The sequence below is a fragment of the Epinephelus moara genome, chromosome 20, assembly GCF_006386435.1.
Source record: "Epinephelus moara isolate mb chromosome 20, YSFRI_EMoa_1.0, whole genome shotgun sequence".
Taxonomy (NCBI): Eukaryota; Metazoa; Chordata; class Actinopteri; order Perciformes; family Serranidae; genus Epinephelus; species Epinephelus moara.
In genome coordinates this window covers 42,184,067-42,200,827 of record NC_065525.1, presented here as the reverse complement: position 1 = coordinate 42,200,827, position 16,761 = coordinate 42,184,067, and the positions used below count along the sequence as shown (strand labels likewise).

At 42.1% G+C, this 16,761-nt stretch overlaps 2 protein-coding genes across 3 annotated transcripts in view; one reads left to right on the top strand and one right to left on the bottom strand.

Annotated features, from left to right (window-relative positions):
- Positions 1 to 9,157, top strand: cpa5 (carboxypeptidase A5). 2 transcript variants are annotated; one of them, XM_050072504.1, is made up of 12 exons: positions 1 to 78; positions 2,461 to 2,651; positions 3,214 to 3,295; positions 3,420 to 3,554; positions 3,712 to 3,816; positions 5,247 to 5,348; positions 5,558 to 5,659; positions 5,769 to 5,879; positions 6,385 to 6,475; positions 8,156 to 8,355; positions 8,534 to 8,618; positions 8,797 to 9,157. In XM_050072504.1, exons 2-12 carry the CDS (start codon positions 2,587 to 2,589, stop codon positions 8,982 to 8,984), a joined length of 1,266 nt encoding a protein of 421 aa, XP_049928461.1. In that variant the 5' UTR covers positions 1 to 78; positions 2,461 to 2,586; the 3' UTR covers positions 8,985 to 9,157. The 2 variants fall into 2 exon arrangements, with proteins under 2 accessions (XP_049928461.1, XP_049928460.1); XM_050072503.1 differs by lacking the exon at positions 1 to 78 and adding an exon at positions 158 to 234.
- Positions 9,158 to 11,149: 1,992 nt separating this feature from the next.
- The window catches only part of cep41 (centrosomal protein 41), an 11,235-nt gene continuing 5,623 nt past the window's right edge, over positions 11,150 to 16,761 (bottom strand). The window contains exons 7-11 of the mRNA XM_050072506.1: positions 14,922 to 15,088; positions 14,776 to 14,843; positions 14,568 to 14,682; positions 14,233 to 14,448; positions 11,150 to 12,464 (exon numbers count right to left, since the gene is read on the bottom strand). Of these exons, the coding sequence (XP_049928463.1) occupies positions 12,337 to 12,464; positions 14,233 to 14,448; positions 14,568 to 14,682; positions 14,776 to 14,843; positions 14,922 to 15,088 (694 nt within the window). The 3' untranslated portion in view covers positions 11,150 to 12,336. The remainder of the gene's footprint in view (positions 12,465 to 14,232; positions 14,449 to 14,567; positions 14,683 to 14,775; positions 14,844 to 14,921; positions 15,089 to 16,761) is intronic.

Genomic DNA, 16,761 nt, shown 5'->3' with positions numbered 1-16,761 from the left:
CAGTAGGAGCTCAGTGTGTTTGTTAGAGACACTTCAGCAGGACACATGGATGTGGACGGACACGCTGTCTGCTTCACTGTGAGTCTCTGTGAATCAGAAACCCTCCAGCAGGTGTTTTCCACACTTGACTCTGTCTCGGCTTCTGTCTCTTTACTTTTCCTCTTCTTATCAGCTGTGTTGCACAACAGAAACCTGCAGGCTCTGGTACATTAGCAGCGGAGAGAAGTCGAATTAGTGAGTAACGTTCAGGATCTTTACTGTCATGTGAACTGGCTTCAAACGATGCTCAAGTGTGTGATCAGTATTTTGTGTTTCAGACATAAGAAAGTTTCCATACGGGGATGAATTGGATTTTAGTGTCGCTCAGAAATGCTGAAAATGTTATCTGATGTGCTCAATGTTTAAACAGTCTGGATGACTATACCCACTAAAATGTGACTGACTTAGAAGTAAATGGCAAAAGCTGGATATTTCTCTTCCTTCATGCTGGTGTCACATTTTTTGGGTGGATATCTCATTATGAAATGAAACCATGTGAAAGCACCAGATGTGAATTTTTGCCTTCTGACATCTCGAGTTGTCTCATAGTTGAATGTGTTTTAGTGCTAACATGTGGAGCTCACAGAACATGTATCCCAGCAGCTGGTTTAAATCTTGCTGACTGAAGCTGAAGTCTTGCCCCAACATTAACAAAGAGGAAGTTGAAACACACAGCGGACGGCTGTGGCTTCCTCCTGAGCAGGGAGACTCCATCTTGAGCTGTTAACATAATTTAGACCAGCAGAGATGATGACCTACGATTGTTTCATTGTATTGTTTCTATTAATTTTCCCCCATTTTCCTTTGAAATTGCAGATACGCATTCAATAATAACAAGAAGGAAAAAGTGACGAGGACACAGTGACAAAGTATATTAGCAAGATAAAGACATATTGTGAAGGTCAGACAACATAAAACAGACTACAAGGATCAATAAAACCACAAGGGCAAAACAATAAGAGCCAGATTTATTGATGAGGGCATTTTTGTAAAATGTTTCCATGTGTTTATTGTACACATGCACAACACTTTTTGGTTTAAAAGGGAACTTTTTATAAATCTAGAATCACCGCTCCCTGTGGATGTATGACTCCGCCCACCAGTCCAGTGTCTCTGACAGTCTCCATCCATGTCAATGAAAACATGGATGCTTCACACACAGAAGATCTATACAATCAGCACAGTTTCAAGATTAGAGTCACCAATTCAGTATCTGACCAAATGTCTCCCCTTCTGTTCCTGAGATATGACGTTAAAACATGATGATGTCACAGTCAAGCTGACCTTTGACCTTTTGACCTTCATTATTTTATCCTGTTAGACATTAATGTAAAGTTTAATTAGTGTGTGGATTCTTGAGTCATGGCCAAAAACATATCTTGTGAGGTCACACTGACCTTCAACCACAAAATACTAATGAGTTTATTCTTCAGTCCAAGGGGACGTTTGTGTCAAATTTAAAGAAATTCCCTTTAGCTCAGTGGTTCCCAACTGGTCCAGCCACAGGGTCCATATTTCTCCTTAGTCATTAGTTCAAGGTCTACACAGTTTAATGCATTCAGCATCATACTTGAGTTTGTCCATGTCTTCAGCTAGTTTGCTGTCTCTGTCATGTAGCTGTCCATTAGTCACTCACTTTACAGGAAACGGCACTTCAAAATAAAAGCTCTGTGCTGGAAATTCATTGCACTTAGAGATTAAATGTGTTTTGTCAAACTTGACACAATTGTGAGTCACTTGCAGTCCTCTCAGGATGAACCTGCGACCCACTTATGGACCACGACCCACCAGTTGGGAACAATTGCTTCAGCTGTACTTGAGATATTGTGTTCATCAGAATGAAATAGACAGAAGGTCACAGTGACCTTGACCTTTGACTCTTGAACACCAAAATCTAATGAGTTCATCCTCGAGTCCATTCGCACAACATTAAAAAAAATTCCCTCACAGCGTTCTTGAGATATGACGCTCATAAGAATGGGACATACATATGTATGGACAAACAACCCTAAAAACATAATGCCTCTGGCCACAGCTGTTGCCGGCGCAGAGACATAATAAATCTCACATGACATGGTTTTTACTTGTGTTGCGACAGATCGTTAAACATCGTTAAAGGGAAACTTCACTGATCTTTGTATATTTATCGAATAGAAACAATTAAACATCCAAAATTAACTGACAGATTGACTAATACAGAAAAAATAATTCAGCCTTAGTTTTTACTCTTCATGAGTCTTTGTTGTGCATTAATGACCCTCTGTGTGTCTAACATGTAATTAAACTCAATAAGGAACCAGATCAGACTCTGCAGATGAACCAAGAACAAACAACACTCTTCCTTTTTCTTCAGAACCTGAACTCAACTGTGGATATGTCATCAAACACATGGTGCAACTGTTTTTGGTCTTGTACCTCCAGGCTGGCGTGGGAAAGGAACCAGCCGCTGACACACCTCCCTCACCTTAAGCAAGGTTTGAACACGTGAGCTGACACACTCCATAAAAGCCTGCGTTCGGCCCCGCAGGGTTCACACTGTTGGTCACGATGAGGGTCCTGCTCGCACTCACTGCGCTGTTCGTGGCCGTTCTCGGCAAGGAGACATTTGAGGGGTAAGTGGGCCTGAAAGAGCCTCTCACTGCTGTGTAGGGTGGAGGTCATCTGGATATATGTGTGCAAGAATTATGAATCAATATGTAGTGCCAATAATAGCACCTTTATTTAAACTAAATGCATCCAGATGATTCCTGTCAATATGAACTGCTCCAAGTGGTAACTTACATTTAACTTATAATAAATGCAATAGCTTTTATTTTTGTGAGGATGTTTATTAGACCATGCAGCATCGGAACAATGTAAGGAGTGGGTTTGGTTTCAACACATGAGATGGAGGGTTAATTTCTAGCAATCAGGTGTTTATGCACCAATTTGTGTCTTTTTCTTCATCAATTTATAATTTAAATGTCTCTAATTCAAATTTAAAAGTCTAACAAATGCACAACAAATGCCCCCCCCCCCCCCTACCCTAAAAAAATCTTTACCCTTGGCATGTATGATGCAAATTTTGAGTGTCAACCTTGAGAAATCTGTCCTCACCTCATGTGTGCCAACTTCTCTGTTGGTCTGGGGTCTTGAGTCAAAGGATGTTTTAACATTGTGGTTGTGGTTTCGCAGGCATCAGGTGCTTCGCATTGTTGCAAAGGATGAGGGCCAGCTGTCTCTCATTAAGGCCCTGGAGGACATGAGCGAGTTCGAGGTCATTTATCTTTCACTTACCATCATTCTAAATTCATTCTAAAATAAAAATGTAAGAGGAAAAATGGAAGAGCAGAGCATTAAATGAGTGACAAATCTCTAAAGATATCAGTGTTTTCTTTCAGCTGGACTTCTGGAGGGGAGTTACCGATGTGTCCACCCCTGTGGATATCAGAGTTCCTTTCCACAGCCTGCAGTCCGTCAAAATCCACCTGGAGGGTCAGGACATCGAGTACTCCGTCATGATCGAGGACCTTCAGGTATGAGACCTGCAAACAGCTCAGATTCTCAAGTCCAGGCTACTGGTTTTGAGTTTTGCAGAAGTTTGAAGCCGATTTCGGGGATAATCTGAGTAATGGATATTCAGAAATAAATTTATTGACCTCTAACTAAAGTATGAATGTTATTGTCCTGCAGGCAATGCTGGATAAGGAGCAGGAGGAGATGGTGTCTGCTGCTCGTCGTCCTGAGCCCAGAAACTCAGACAGCTTCGACTTTGCCAACTACCACCCCATCAACGAGGTTGGTGCACACTCACAGTGCTATCCAGTAAAAGCGTTAATAGCACGTGCGACTATTATAAAATTGTTTCTTCTTAATTGTTTGTTCTAATGTAACAAAAAAAGTAATCAGGTAGCTGCAGTTGTAGAGTCAAGTGCGGAAATATTTCTGCAACCAATATAATCTCAACAAACCTTTGAAAGTTACTACGACATCCAGTAAATATTTGGAAGCAAACATATATCAAAATTTAAAGTCCCTCCGTCCATTTTCTGGAGCTGAGTTAATGAAAGCAGGCTGAGCAAAGTATTCCAGAGGTCCCTCTCCCAAGCAAAGTTTTCCAGCTCCTCCTTGGGGATCCCAAACCTTTATCAAGACAGATGAGGTATATAATCTCTCCAGCAAATTTCAGGTCTACCCTGAAATCCTCCAGAGAAGAGCGCCCAGGAGTCATCCCGATCAGATACCTGAACCACCTCCACCTCAACTGGCTCGTTGCAGTGACTCTACTCCAAGTTCTCTCTGGATGTCTACGCTCCTCACCTTGTCTCCAAGGTCAAGCGGAGCCACCCTGTGGGAAAAAAAATAATTCTGCTTGAATGTGTGATCTTATTGTCTCAGTCTCTACCTGAAGCTTATAACCACAGTCGAGGGTTGAAATGCAGATTGACCGGCTCAGCTCTGTCTTCACCAAACAAGTCTGGTACAACATCTGCTGATGTGCCAGTCCGCCCTTCGATCTCACGTTTCATTTACAAATATCGTCACATTGGTCACCGACGTGGAGGACTCCAGCCATGAAACTTTGCAGCCTGAGGATGAGGTGGCAGCCTACATGGAGTTCAAGACACCCAAGGAGGATCCTTTGGAGGTTTGATGGTGGTGGAAGGAGCATGCTAAAATGTTTCCTAACCTGGCAGTGACTGAATGTTTTCACCATCCAGTCAAAGAGACGTCTCCTCCGCTGGATTTTGAGTTCAGCAATTCAATATTTTCTGGCAGAGATCCATGGCCTCAGACTCTGAGGTGCTGACTCTCATCCCAACCTCCTCACATTCAACTGCAAACCACCCCAATGTGTGCTGAAGGTCATGGTCGGATGAAACCAACAGAATCACATCATCTGCAAACAGCAGAGAGGTCCCCAAATTGGACACTCTCCTCATCTAGGCTGCATCTGAGATCCTGTCCACCAGCAGAATCTGTGATGAGTGACAACCCTGGCTGAGCCCAATATCCACTGACAGCACAGAAACAGCTCTCACTCTGGTTACATAAGGACCGGATGGCTCGTGACAGTGGCCTCTGATAATGAGATAATGTTCTTATGTTGAAGCCTAAAATATGTCACTTCTACAACAAGTTTAAACTCACTTGAGATCAGACAGTGCTATACAGAATTATTTCATAAACCTACAGACCAGAAATTTGTCTTTTTGTCTTTGGTTTAGATCTACGCCTTCCAGGACATGCTGGTGGCTGAGAATCCCAACCTGGTCAGCAAGATTGTAATCGGTCAGAGCTACCAGGGTCGTGACCTGAATGTGCTCAAGGTAAGTAAAACAGGCTGTCAAGCAAATGAAGGGTCCTAAACAATGATGAATGGCACGTTCTTGCCAAAAGGAAGAGATTTCTTTGTGCTGGACATAATGTGATGTCAAATAATCTTCAATAATCACAAGGAAAATCATAATTTGAACCATGTCTGGTCACTTCTCTTTTACTCTTTGTTTGACTGCTCCTTTCCTTTCCTTCGTCTTAGTTCAGCACTGGTGGAACCAACCGTCCCGCCATCTGGATCGACACTGGTATCCACTCCAGAGAATGGGTCACTCAGGCCAGCGGCACCTGGTTCGCCAAGAAGGTGCTTTGATAATTCTCACTTTGTTTTGGGTTTTTCTTCATGGTCTCTGGAGCCTCTGACCTCTAACCCGCTGCACTTCACATCATGTTCTTTACATTTCTGTGAGTAGATTGTGACCGAGTATGGACGTGACCCCGCTCTCACCGCCATCCTCAACAAGATGGACATCTTCCTGGAGATTGTGACCAACCCTGATGGCTACTACTACACTCACAATAGCGTGAGTCTCTTAGAGCTTGATTATTTTTCACATCCTGCCATATTCAGTGTTTGATTGACAATATTCAGTCATAGTCTTTTTATTTCTTGACCTTGTTTTCACGACTCTGGCAATGAGATCATGTGAATATGAGCATGGCGTAAGTTTCCCATTTCCAGTTTTAGGGACATGCATACAAAGACTTGTCCTGACTTCTATATGCAGTGATATGCTTTTATGCTTTCGACATTGATGAGGTCATGGTTTATGCAGGTGATACTAGAACCTTTCAGTTTTAAATGTAACATCTTCACAGTCAAGACAAATAACAGTCGGAACTATTGGTGCAAATTAGCACAACCTGACAGGATGATAGAACCCAGCTTATATTTCTGTGTCTCTGTGTGTCTGTCTCAATTAAAAAAACAAAGACAGATAAACTGAGAACTACATGAACACAAGCAAAGGTGAAAATGAAATCAAAATAATAAATAAAAGTGAAAACTTGTGACTCTGATGTTTTCAGAACCGTATGTGGCGTAAGACCAGGAAGCCCAACTCCGGCTCTAACTGTGTGGGAGTCGACCCCAACAGGAACTGGGATGCTGGTTTTGGAGGTAACATCATTCTCAAAACTTATTTTTTAAAACTCCAAACCTACCATGTTTAGTAATTATCAGTGAGGGTTTTATTTTGTTTTAAAACCATTAATGATTGTATCAATTTTTTTGACATGCATTAAAAGATTATTACGTGTAGTATTATCAGACCAGTTGCCAGAATAAAGGTAAATTTCTGTAAACCATGGAGATGTTACATTTGTACATTATTATGCAGTGGATATGCTGAAACTTTAAGTTTCCACAATGTGTAGGTTAACGAAGGTTTAGGCACAAAAAACACTTTGTTATGATTAGAAAAAGATCACGTCTTCACTTAAAATATCTGCTTTTGTGTCATGTCTCTGTAAAAAACAAACACTTTTCATGGCTCTGTCCTCGTTGGAAACACGGGGACAGTTCGCTTAAAAAATGCCAAGCACAATGCTGACTCGCTACTAAACAACTGGTTTTGTTTATTCATCTTGAACAGTGGATTGCCCCCTCTGGGTTGGGAGTGAGTTACTGCCGCAATTGAAGGAGGTCAAGTAACTCAGGGTCTTGATCACGAGTGAGGGTAAAATAGAGCGTGAGATGGATTGGCACTTTGGCGGGCATCTGCAGTGATGCAGGCGCTGTGCTGGACTGTTGTGGTGAAAAGGGAGCTAGGATGGAAGGCAGAGCTTTTGATTTACCTACGTCCCATCTATGTCCAAACCCTCACCTATGGTCATGAGCTCTGGGTAGTAACCAAAAGAATGAGATCACAGATACAAGCGGCCGAAATGAGTTTCCTCTGTGGGGTGTCTGGGCTCAGCCTTAGAGATAGGGGGAGGACCTCAGACATCCGGAGGGAGCTCGGAGTAGAGCCGCTGCTCCTTCATGTCAAAAGGGGTCAGTTGAGGCGGTTCAACATCTGATCAGGATCCCCCTGGGTGCCTCCTGTTAGAGGTGTTCCGGGCACATCCAACTGGTAGGAGGCCCCGGGGCAGACCCAGAACACACTGGAGGGATTATACATCTCATCTGGTCTGGGAACATCTCAGGGTCCTCCAGGAGGAGCTGGAAAGTGTTGCTGGGGAGAGGAATGTCTGGAATTCTTTGCTTAGCCTGTTTCCCTCTGCAATCCCACCCCGGATAAGCAGTTGAAAATGGATGGATGGATGGATTTCATGCCATCCATGCCGTCCACCTCCCAATGACAAAGTCAGTCCAGAGGTCACTTGAAAAAACAATCATATGATACATATGAAACATACAATATTTGCTTTTGCAAAAACGTACAATGGCAACATTTTCTTGTGGTGACTGGGCTGAGAAGTCATGCATTGCTATCTGCTGGTGTCATGCTTGATTCTACCACCAGATGGTGCAAAAGTACCTTTTGTTTATTTCGACACATATATGGGAGGGTCTACACTATTTATACAGTTAATGGTCTACACACAGGATGGTCTTTTTCCAGAGAGCTCTGGCCTAGGTGGCAGCACAATTACACAGATTTGTCCCAAACTTCTCTCCAACATGCAGAAAACACAACACATATTACATCAAGTATAAGACACATATATTTTGACATGTTTTGCCCCTTTGCACTTTATGGAAACACTTGCACCATGAGTATTGGTTTCTAAGGAACCGAGTGTTCAGAGGGTATTTATAGACAGTTTCTCTGACTCTGTCATCATCCCTGTGTAGGACCCGGTGCCAGCAGCAACCCCTGCTCAGAGACCTACCGTGGTCCCAGGGCTCACTCCGAGTCTGAGGTCAAGTCCATTGTGGACTTTGTGAAGTCCCACCGCAACTTCAAGGCCTTCATCTCCATCCACTCCTACTCCCAGATGCTCCTGTACCCCTACGGCTACACCAGGACTCCAGTCAAGGACCAGGCCGAACTGGTAAACATAACACTCCTTACCTTTATGACCTCTTTACACAGAACGTTTTTATTATTCATAAACTTCAAACTGGGGAAACAGATCAGCGTATCAGTTGTAGTTTTGCCTGAAAGGTTAGAAAATGTGAGAAACTGCAATATTGGAAACAAACATATATGTGATCATGTTCCCCTAACAGCACAGTCTGGCTAAGAAGGCCATCACTGACCTGGCCTCCCTGTACGGTACTCGCTACAGATACGGCAGCATCATCAACACCATCTGTAAGTCACAGTTATTTGATGCTTTTACTTGTAATATAAACCACACCCACTAGAAATCAAAGACAGTTCTGTTGAGAAAGACAAATTGTACATAAAGAAATCAAATGTTCACAACTAATGCTGCAACACTTTCACTATGGCTGCCATCTTTATATAAAAATACCTGTTTCAATCGTAGACCAAGCCAGCGGTGGCACCATCGACTGGACCTACAACCAGGGCATCAAGTACTCCTACACCTTTGAGCTGAGGGACACTGGCCGTTACGGCTTCGTCCTGCCAGCCAATCAGATCATCCCCACCGCCAAGGAGACCTGGCTGGCTCTGATGGCCATCATGGACCACACCTTCAAGAACCCTTATTAAAGTGTGTGTGTTTGTGCAGAGGTGGAAATCCCTGTGGAGACGATATTGTTGGCAAATGTCACCTTTAAGACTAATGTCATCATCATAACCATCATCATCGTACGCCATGACTCTTCAGACATTGTGAAAACCACAGACAAATAAAAGCAGACTGGAAAACTGCTGTTTCTCTTTCTTTATGATTTTAACGGCTTTTATTGCACACACACATTTCTGCACATATAATATGTTTGTGTTCACACCTCTGTCTGCATTATTTCTACATCCTTTGAGCCTCTCATTACTACCATCATCAATCAGTTTTTATCTGCTTTTTAGAGACATTTTAAACCATTAATTATTAAAGGTATACTGTGCAGGATTTTCTTTAAAAACAATGTTAAGACTCACACAGAAGTAATTCATCTCAGTCGTCACTAATGACCAGGCCAGAACGGAATGTAGGGATTTTTCTTTATTGTTTTAGCGGTGATCCAAAATTAATATGAAAATCTGCAGAATGTAATGACTCCAAAATAACAACATACAGTATCACCAGCGTGTCACAGGGGCTGTGATAAACACTGATTCTAATGTTCTGATTGCATTATTAGGGTCCGGGCAGCTAAGCTGCCAGGACACTATTGTAATCCTAGGTATTCTTCTTCTTCTTCTTCCGAGGAAATCATACTTCCCATGGGTGAAAACTCACCAAACTTTGCACAAAGGTCCAGTCTCATGCCAGATATCCTCAGCTGTAAACTCAAGCCAATAGTCCTGATGGTGGCGCTACAGCAAGCGTCTAAAGTTCAAAACTTTGAAAATTCATAACAAATCAACCATACGTGCTACAACTTCACAACTTTCATCAAACTGTAGCCCCAATACTGAAGAAACTTTTGTACATTTAAACCTATTAAAAATTATGAAGTTCATCACTCTGTTTTTTTCAAAAACTGTAAAACTTCTTAAACCTATCTCCTCCCACAATTTTTGCTCAATTGACACCAAACTTGCTACAGAGCATCTTCAGACTGTCCTACAAAAACTATGTTTCTCAGATTTTTGATTTATCAAAAATTGAGCCTACAGTGCATCAAAATGTTTGACTGTAAACGGTACTGTAAACATATACATGCAAATTCTTGCTAAATAAATCTTCAATGTTCATGAAAAAAATGACAAAATTCTAGAGTCATGGTAGATGATGTGTGGCAAATTTCAGAATTTTATCTCAAAAACTGAATTTTTGACAGCATTTTGAATTTTGCTCTAATGTGAACAATTGGAGTCAATGTAAAAATGGCAATTTTAAACATCAGTTTTTCACTTATGGAGCAAATCAATCACTGTTACAAACAAATTACCAACATCTCCATGCTGTCTAGATGCAATTTGTGTATTTTCAGATTTTTTGTCTTGATAACTGAAATGTTTACAGTGGTTTCAAATCTGTCTTTCCATGCACGGATGGCTGCTTTCATACACAACAGTGAATGGCTTACTCAATTTGTGAAGCCACTGTCGAGTTGCTACTTGCCAATTAGCTCAGAGCGCTAGATGACCGTCTTAGGTTCCAGAGGTTGCTCAGAATTGCCTAAAAATGCCCGGACCGGACCCATCGCTGCGCAGCAGCTATAATAAATTCTTAAATTCTCTATGGTCGAGTGTTCTTTATGAGTTTTGCCTAATAATAGATTAAAAAAATACCACAGTTAGCCAGTTTCTTGCCAATAAACGGCCCGAACAAACAGCCCTGAATTCTTTTTCACTAGAAGATGGAACAGTTGTTTGTCTCATGTCCCCTATTAAAAATAGCTTGTATACTCCTGGTGTGGGAGAACTACAGCTGCCGAGGTGAAAATGCAAATGTCCTTATCTAGAGCCAATGTTTATTTTGTCTGATCCGGGCTACTGTAGAGCAACATGATGGAGTCTGTTGAAGAGGACCTGATCCATACGTAGACATAAATGCCTTATTGTAAGGTAATGAAAACATAACGATTCTTATTTTCAGGCGATTACACTTTAAAGAAAAAATACTTATTATATTATATTCCATTTCTGACAATATATCCCTCTAAATCCTACACACTAAACCTTCAAGAGTTAATGAGCAAAGTAATAATTTATTTGTCGTCAACATTTCACAGCTGTCTTATTAAGACCAGGACACAATTCTGATAGAGCAAACAATTATACACTTTATTTAACATTCATTTACAAACACAATCATGTGATCACATCGTTCATGTGAGTAAACCGATGGTGAAGACATCATTCGGTCCATATTTTTATTAAATGCACTTCATAGGAGACTGTGAGTGTGTGAGTGAATCCAGAACGATGCAATGAGTCACTGCAACCAAACAAAAGGCCACAAATCAGAAATACTGTCTTTAAATGCATCTGTGGGCCCTGAAGTGCTGCTTGTACCTTGGTTACAGCCATGTTTCCTCTCTTTGACCTTTGACACTGCGAAGGCCTCGATGAGTCAGTTAGTGTGATGACAGCGTACAGTACTTTAATCTACACACACACAAAGAAAACCAGTCACATAACAGCATAAGTGAATGAAAAGGCCTCACATACAGGCTGTTTGTCTACCGTCAGTTTAGGAATCACATTAAGACATCATGGGGAAAATTACAAAAATACAGCACAGCTTTTCTCAGGCTCTGTAACAATATTTATAGAAATTCCATCTCATGTAATACACAGATTCACAGCACATCCTTCATATCATCTTAACATTCTGCAGTGGAAAACTCGGTTAGGAATGCCATTTATTTAACAGCTCATACTGACGGAGCTAACGTGACCTTTTTTGGACATAATAATATTAAAAAAGAATGAAATGATTATCTGCTCATTCGCTGTTGAAAAATAAGCATGAGAGTAGTGTCACAAAGTTAATTTGAGTGCAAAAAGATCCATCAGATTTCAGGTTCACAGACGAGGCACTGTGCAAACATTCAAATACACACCATTTATTGAATATTACAAGAAAATGAAAAACATGGAGGGGAAAATACTTCAGTCTGACAGAAAGCTCCAGAATTTCTTTGTTCTTTTCCTACAGATTTTTTGTCTTTAATTTGATACTGTTGTTCATTAAGGCCTAATTAGAGTTTTATTTTTTGGTCGTTGGTTTTAAAATTTGACAAGAATTTATTTTCAGTAGCTGTGTCAGAGAAAATTCTGGATTAAAAGTTGCTGTGATACAGTATCTGTGCTGTTTCCTGCCTGTCTCTGGGAGGATTACTTTCAGACTGCGACAGTTATGGATCCTGAAATAAATGGATGTTGTGTTGGAGGTATGTTTGTTTGTGTGTATCTGTGTGGTTGGGGGGAACAGGATGTGGAGGTGGTGTTATTTCCAGGGTCTGCTGCTCTGAACTCTGGCGCTGTCCCTGCCAGCTGTAGAGGAACTCTGTCGACTCCGAGCGCTGGACGCTTTAGACTGAGAGCTGCTGGTCGACATGCGGCTGGACATGCGGCCTGCAGTGAACACACATGCAAACAAAACTGAAGGTTAGCAGAGTGATAAGACATTTGTAAGTCTAACTTCCTGCGGGTGGAAGGTTAGATTATGATCTTAAATTCTGATTCATGACTTCAATCTGCTTGATAACAGAATTTCATGGAGGGGATGGAGCAAAACATCAGGGATGAATCAGGAGGAATGGTCGCATTCTGAACCATCCCAGGCCCGTTTTGTGATCGAGACCAATAAGACTGGTCTGTAACGCTACATTTTACGGGTCCTTCAATTTCCTGGATATGATGGACATGATATACAACTTCAAATTCATGGGAAAATAGAGAATGTGCTCAGCTGATACTGTTCCAATCAGCTGAACCCAACTTACTGTGAGCGTGACCTCCAGTCTTTGTCCACAGCAGGTCAGTGCAAACACATAATCTCTTACCATGTGGAGAATACATTTTCCAGTAATGCAAAAATAATGACTTTACTTTGGTTTAAATGAAGCTTTTTAGTTTTTAAAGAAAATCCTTTGTAAATCAACAACTGCTCATAAACTCAAACCAACTGACACTGAAACAAATAAATAACTGCTGCAGAACTTTGGCTCTATTTTCCTTATCGCCAAGTTCTTCCCTGGGAAAAGCCTAAAGGCCACAGTTTTTTTTTTCTCAGCACCAGCGTCTTTTCTCAATTGTTCCCAATAAGGAGAGCGCCAAGAGAAAAAAGCACCACGTCCAGTGTCTTTATTCAGGGCGCTCTGCCTTTATTGTGCAGTCGCTCGGAGCACTTCTAGTTGAAAATCTCTTCTTTAGCCATGTTACTGTCTGCTGTCACAACAAAGACAGTAAATCTAATTTGTGGGAACAGACCAGCCGGATGCTGCTGCTGAGTTTTGTGCTTTTATCACTGTAAACCTTGTAAGCTTGTTGTTAACTGTGTTGTCATCCCTCTGTCGATGTAACATTACATTAGTTCCCTAACTAACTTTAATGTCAAGATATTTTTGTAATAGATACAAAACGCACGTGTGGCACATCTTTAAAGATGCGCTGCAGGAGCTTTTTTACGAGGCACTGGGATGAAGCGCTGCCCAACACCCTGCCACTGCTTTACTGCTGAAGAAAAATGCTCTGTGAACACACACTCAACCATATTCTAACTAGTTTTTAGTCACACACAAAGATTTTACAGACTGGAGATCCTGCAGGGTCACTATTTACAGACCGTAACAAGAATTCCTTCTGAGATCATTTCCCATCCTGCTCCTGGTGGAAAATACTTCACCAAACTCCCTTTAAGAAATATGACATTTAAACAATTCCTTACATGTCTGCAAAAACACGTAACTCTAGAAACACAAGATAGATAAATGCCAACTCTTGTTTACTCCACAACTCCACCAGTTTCTCCTCCTTTTCCACAGAATAAGAGAACTCAGACTTCCCTCCCTGGAGTTTCCTCCATGTTTATCATCTACCTGGTTTGCTGCTGGAGAGAGCGCAGCTATTGGTTGTTGACAATGTTTGTCACTGAACTTCACTATCAGCATGAGCCAAAACTAGAATAATAGCGAACATGTTTGATTTTGTTGGAACGTCAAGACGAGGAAAAGTCTGACATAAGACAGCACTGACTGAGTTTTTTACCCTAAATGAGATCAAGGTCACAGGAACATGATTTTATTCCGACATTAGAAGTTTGTCTGCGTCAGTAAAATGGCTTAGAAAATCATTTGGTGTAAGGCCGGCATGAGTTGAGTTTCTGACAGTGTGGTCTTACTGTTGGAGTTACTGGGGATGAGGATTTCGTCCAGCTGCTCCTGGACTTTGTTCAGCTCGTCTGATGTAAACCGCCACCTCTTCTCTGCTGCCTGTGACGGCTGCTGCAGCGGCGCAGAGATCTTCCCCTTCCGTGACGTGGGAGAGGACAGGCAGGAGGTCGGGAAGGAGCCTGTTGTCATCCCTTCTGGAAATTTCTGAGCGATGACCTTGAGACCTGGGAGAGGACAGCAGAGTGAGATGACGGATACCTATGGCTGCGCTCACAGCTACAACCAGAGGGTGCTGACATGCAGGATACATGAAGTAACATCACTATGAATTAGACTTCTTTACCTCCAGACAACAAAAACAGATTCTCAAATCCTCGTTCACACATGATGGTGGCTGCCTGTCCGGCTACTCTCTCATCTTCATCGTACATGATGATGATCTTCCCCGCTGAATTTTTCTACAGTTTGTGGGTTAAGTTCAGATTAATCACTTAATCAGCATTGATCATGTTGCGTGAAAAACAGGTCCATTAGTTTGTGTTGAAGGATACGTATTCCAGCACGTCTTTGGTGTAGGGGTTCATTGTTCGGGACAGCATGGCGATGGGGAAACTGTGAGCTGTAAGAAAGAGACATGATTAAAGCAACAGGAGATATTTGTTATTTGCTGATCTGGCGTCACGTTCTCGTCACCTACCGCTGATGATGTGGCAGCGGTCGTACTGGTCGCGGTCCCGTACGTCCAGCAGCAGGTAGGGGCAGTCGGGGTAGGGGCGGTCAGCTGGCTCGGGGTTGGACACCGACTCATTCTCCGTCTTCTGATGACGTCTGTCGAGGTTCATCTCTCCAACACCACTAATGACACTGAAGGCAGTTGAGAAAGGTTAGAGGCTGCAGTAACTGTGTCAGAAATACAGGCTGATATGTAAATGTGCTGTTTAAATACATTTAATTAATTCGGTAATCTATACTTTTTTAATACTTGAGGTGTTTAATCTTATTTCTTTCCATTCCTTGTTTGTACAGGTTTCACTATAATAGACATTTCTTTTGTTCCAGCACTCTTCATGTGATTTATATTGACACTTGTTGGTTGGTAAGACACATATTTTCCATGACACCACTGATGGAAACACCACTTCTACTCCCTAAACACACACGTGTGTGAATGATGAGTACAGGATGGTTTCTTTTCTTAAAGCAGGGAGGGGTTAATCTCTCAGGTGTTGAACCAGTTAATGTGAAACCAGAGCCTGGAGGAAAAAGATGAAGCGGAGCCAAACACAGGAACACCACTTTCCCCCTGTGTAGATTTACCCCAGTGCTGCCCTACTTTCTCTCTCCATCCGTCCTCCCCACAAGGTGAAGGTGACCTGAAAGCCCCGCCATTACAGAGACTAAACCCCCCAGAGAGACCACAGATAGAGTTACACTCTTGGGGTTCCTGTTCAAGCTGGAGGGGGGAGGAGGACGCAGGTGACAGGAGGAGACGCTGAGAGCATATGGAGCGAGGTTATTGTGCTGTATACAGGAAGGCGGGGGTGGAAGGACAGTATGTTGAGTACACATGCAGATGTGGTGGGTGTAGGGTTACAGATGTGTGTGTGTGTGTGTGTGTGTGTGTGGTTAGAGGTCGTGATTGTTGGATGTTGGGTGTGACTTAATATGACAGTGTGAGCCTGTGTGTGTGTGTGTATGTATGTATCTAACAGCGCTTTGAAAAAATATATAATTACAAATATTTTCCAGTGATGTTGCAATATTCAAGGGAATGATCATTTTTACACCATTATTTAGATTTTCACTGAAAAACATTAAAATGATAACGGTGTGATTTTTTCCAGGATCTGTCCCAAACAAAACTGCTTTTTTAGGGCCCGTACATGTCGTGTTTTTTGCGCCCTCAAATCTATTGTGTGTAGATGCACAACAGGCGCACTCAAACGGGCATGATGGCCCTGAGACAAACAGAGTTCAACTTTTGGAACACGGCAGCGGGCACCGCATGTCATGTGATGGGGAACAACCAATCACAGTCCACAGATATCTTTCCCTTCTTCTGTTAATATCAGAGTGTGGTAAAATATGAAGAAGTTTAGTGCAGAGCAGTCAGAGCTTTACATCCGTCCCACAGACAATATTTTACACCTACACACTTAAAGAAGCAACAGATAGCATCTTTTCCTAAATATATCATTATGAAAATAATGTGGGTTGCACAGGGTAGTGGCCACAGTAAAATCAGACTATCAGCGTTTACATAGGTTATTTAGTGGCTTTGTAATAAGCTTCTGCCACCGGTGCCGAAATTTTGCGGAAAAAATCTGCTTTACGGCAGGAAATGCGTCATGTATTGCTAAATTGGTCAATCAGCCAATCAGGGACTGGAGCTGGTCCTTATGAGGAGCTGGGCATGAGATAGTTGAGTCACGAGCACAATGGCAGACAGACAAAGTTTGGAGACAAGTGAAAAACGGCCTAGCAAAAGAAAAGGAGCTCCTCTGTGTGAGGAGGCAAAGAAGAGCAAAAAGGAGAGT

Bases quoted from the DNA above. Each gene is read 5' to 3' on its own strand.
- cpa5 (XM_050072504.1), top strand. From the start codon at position 2,587: ATGAGGGTCCTGCTCGCACTCACTGCGCTGTTCGTGGCCGTTCTCGGC. The intron at 3,555-3,711 runs GTATGAGACCTG...ATTGTCCTGCAG, and splicing joins TCATGATCGAGGACCTTCAG to GCAATGCTGGATAAGGAGCA. The intron at 5,880-6,384 runs GTGAGTCTCTTA...TGATGTTTTCAG, and splicing joins ACTACTACACTCACAATAGC to AACCGTATGTGGCGTAAGAC.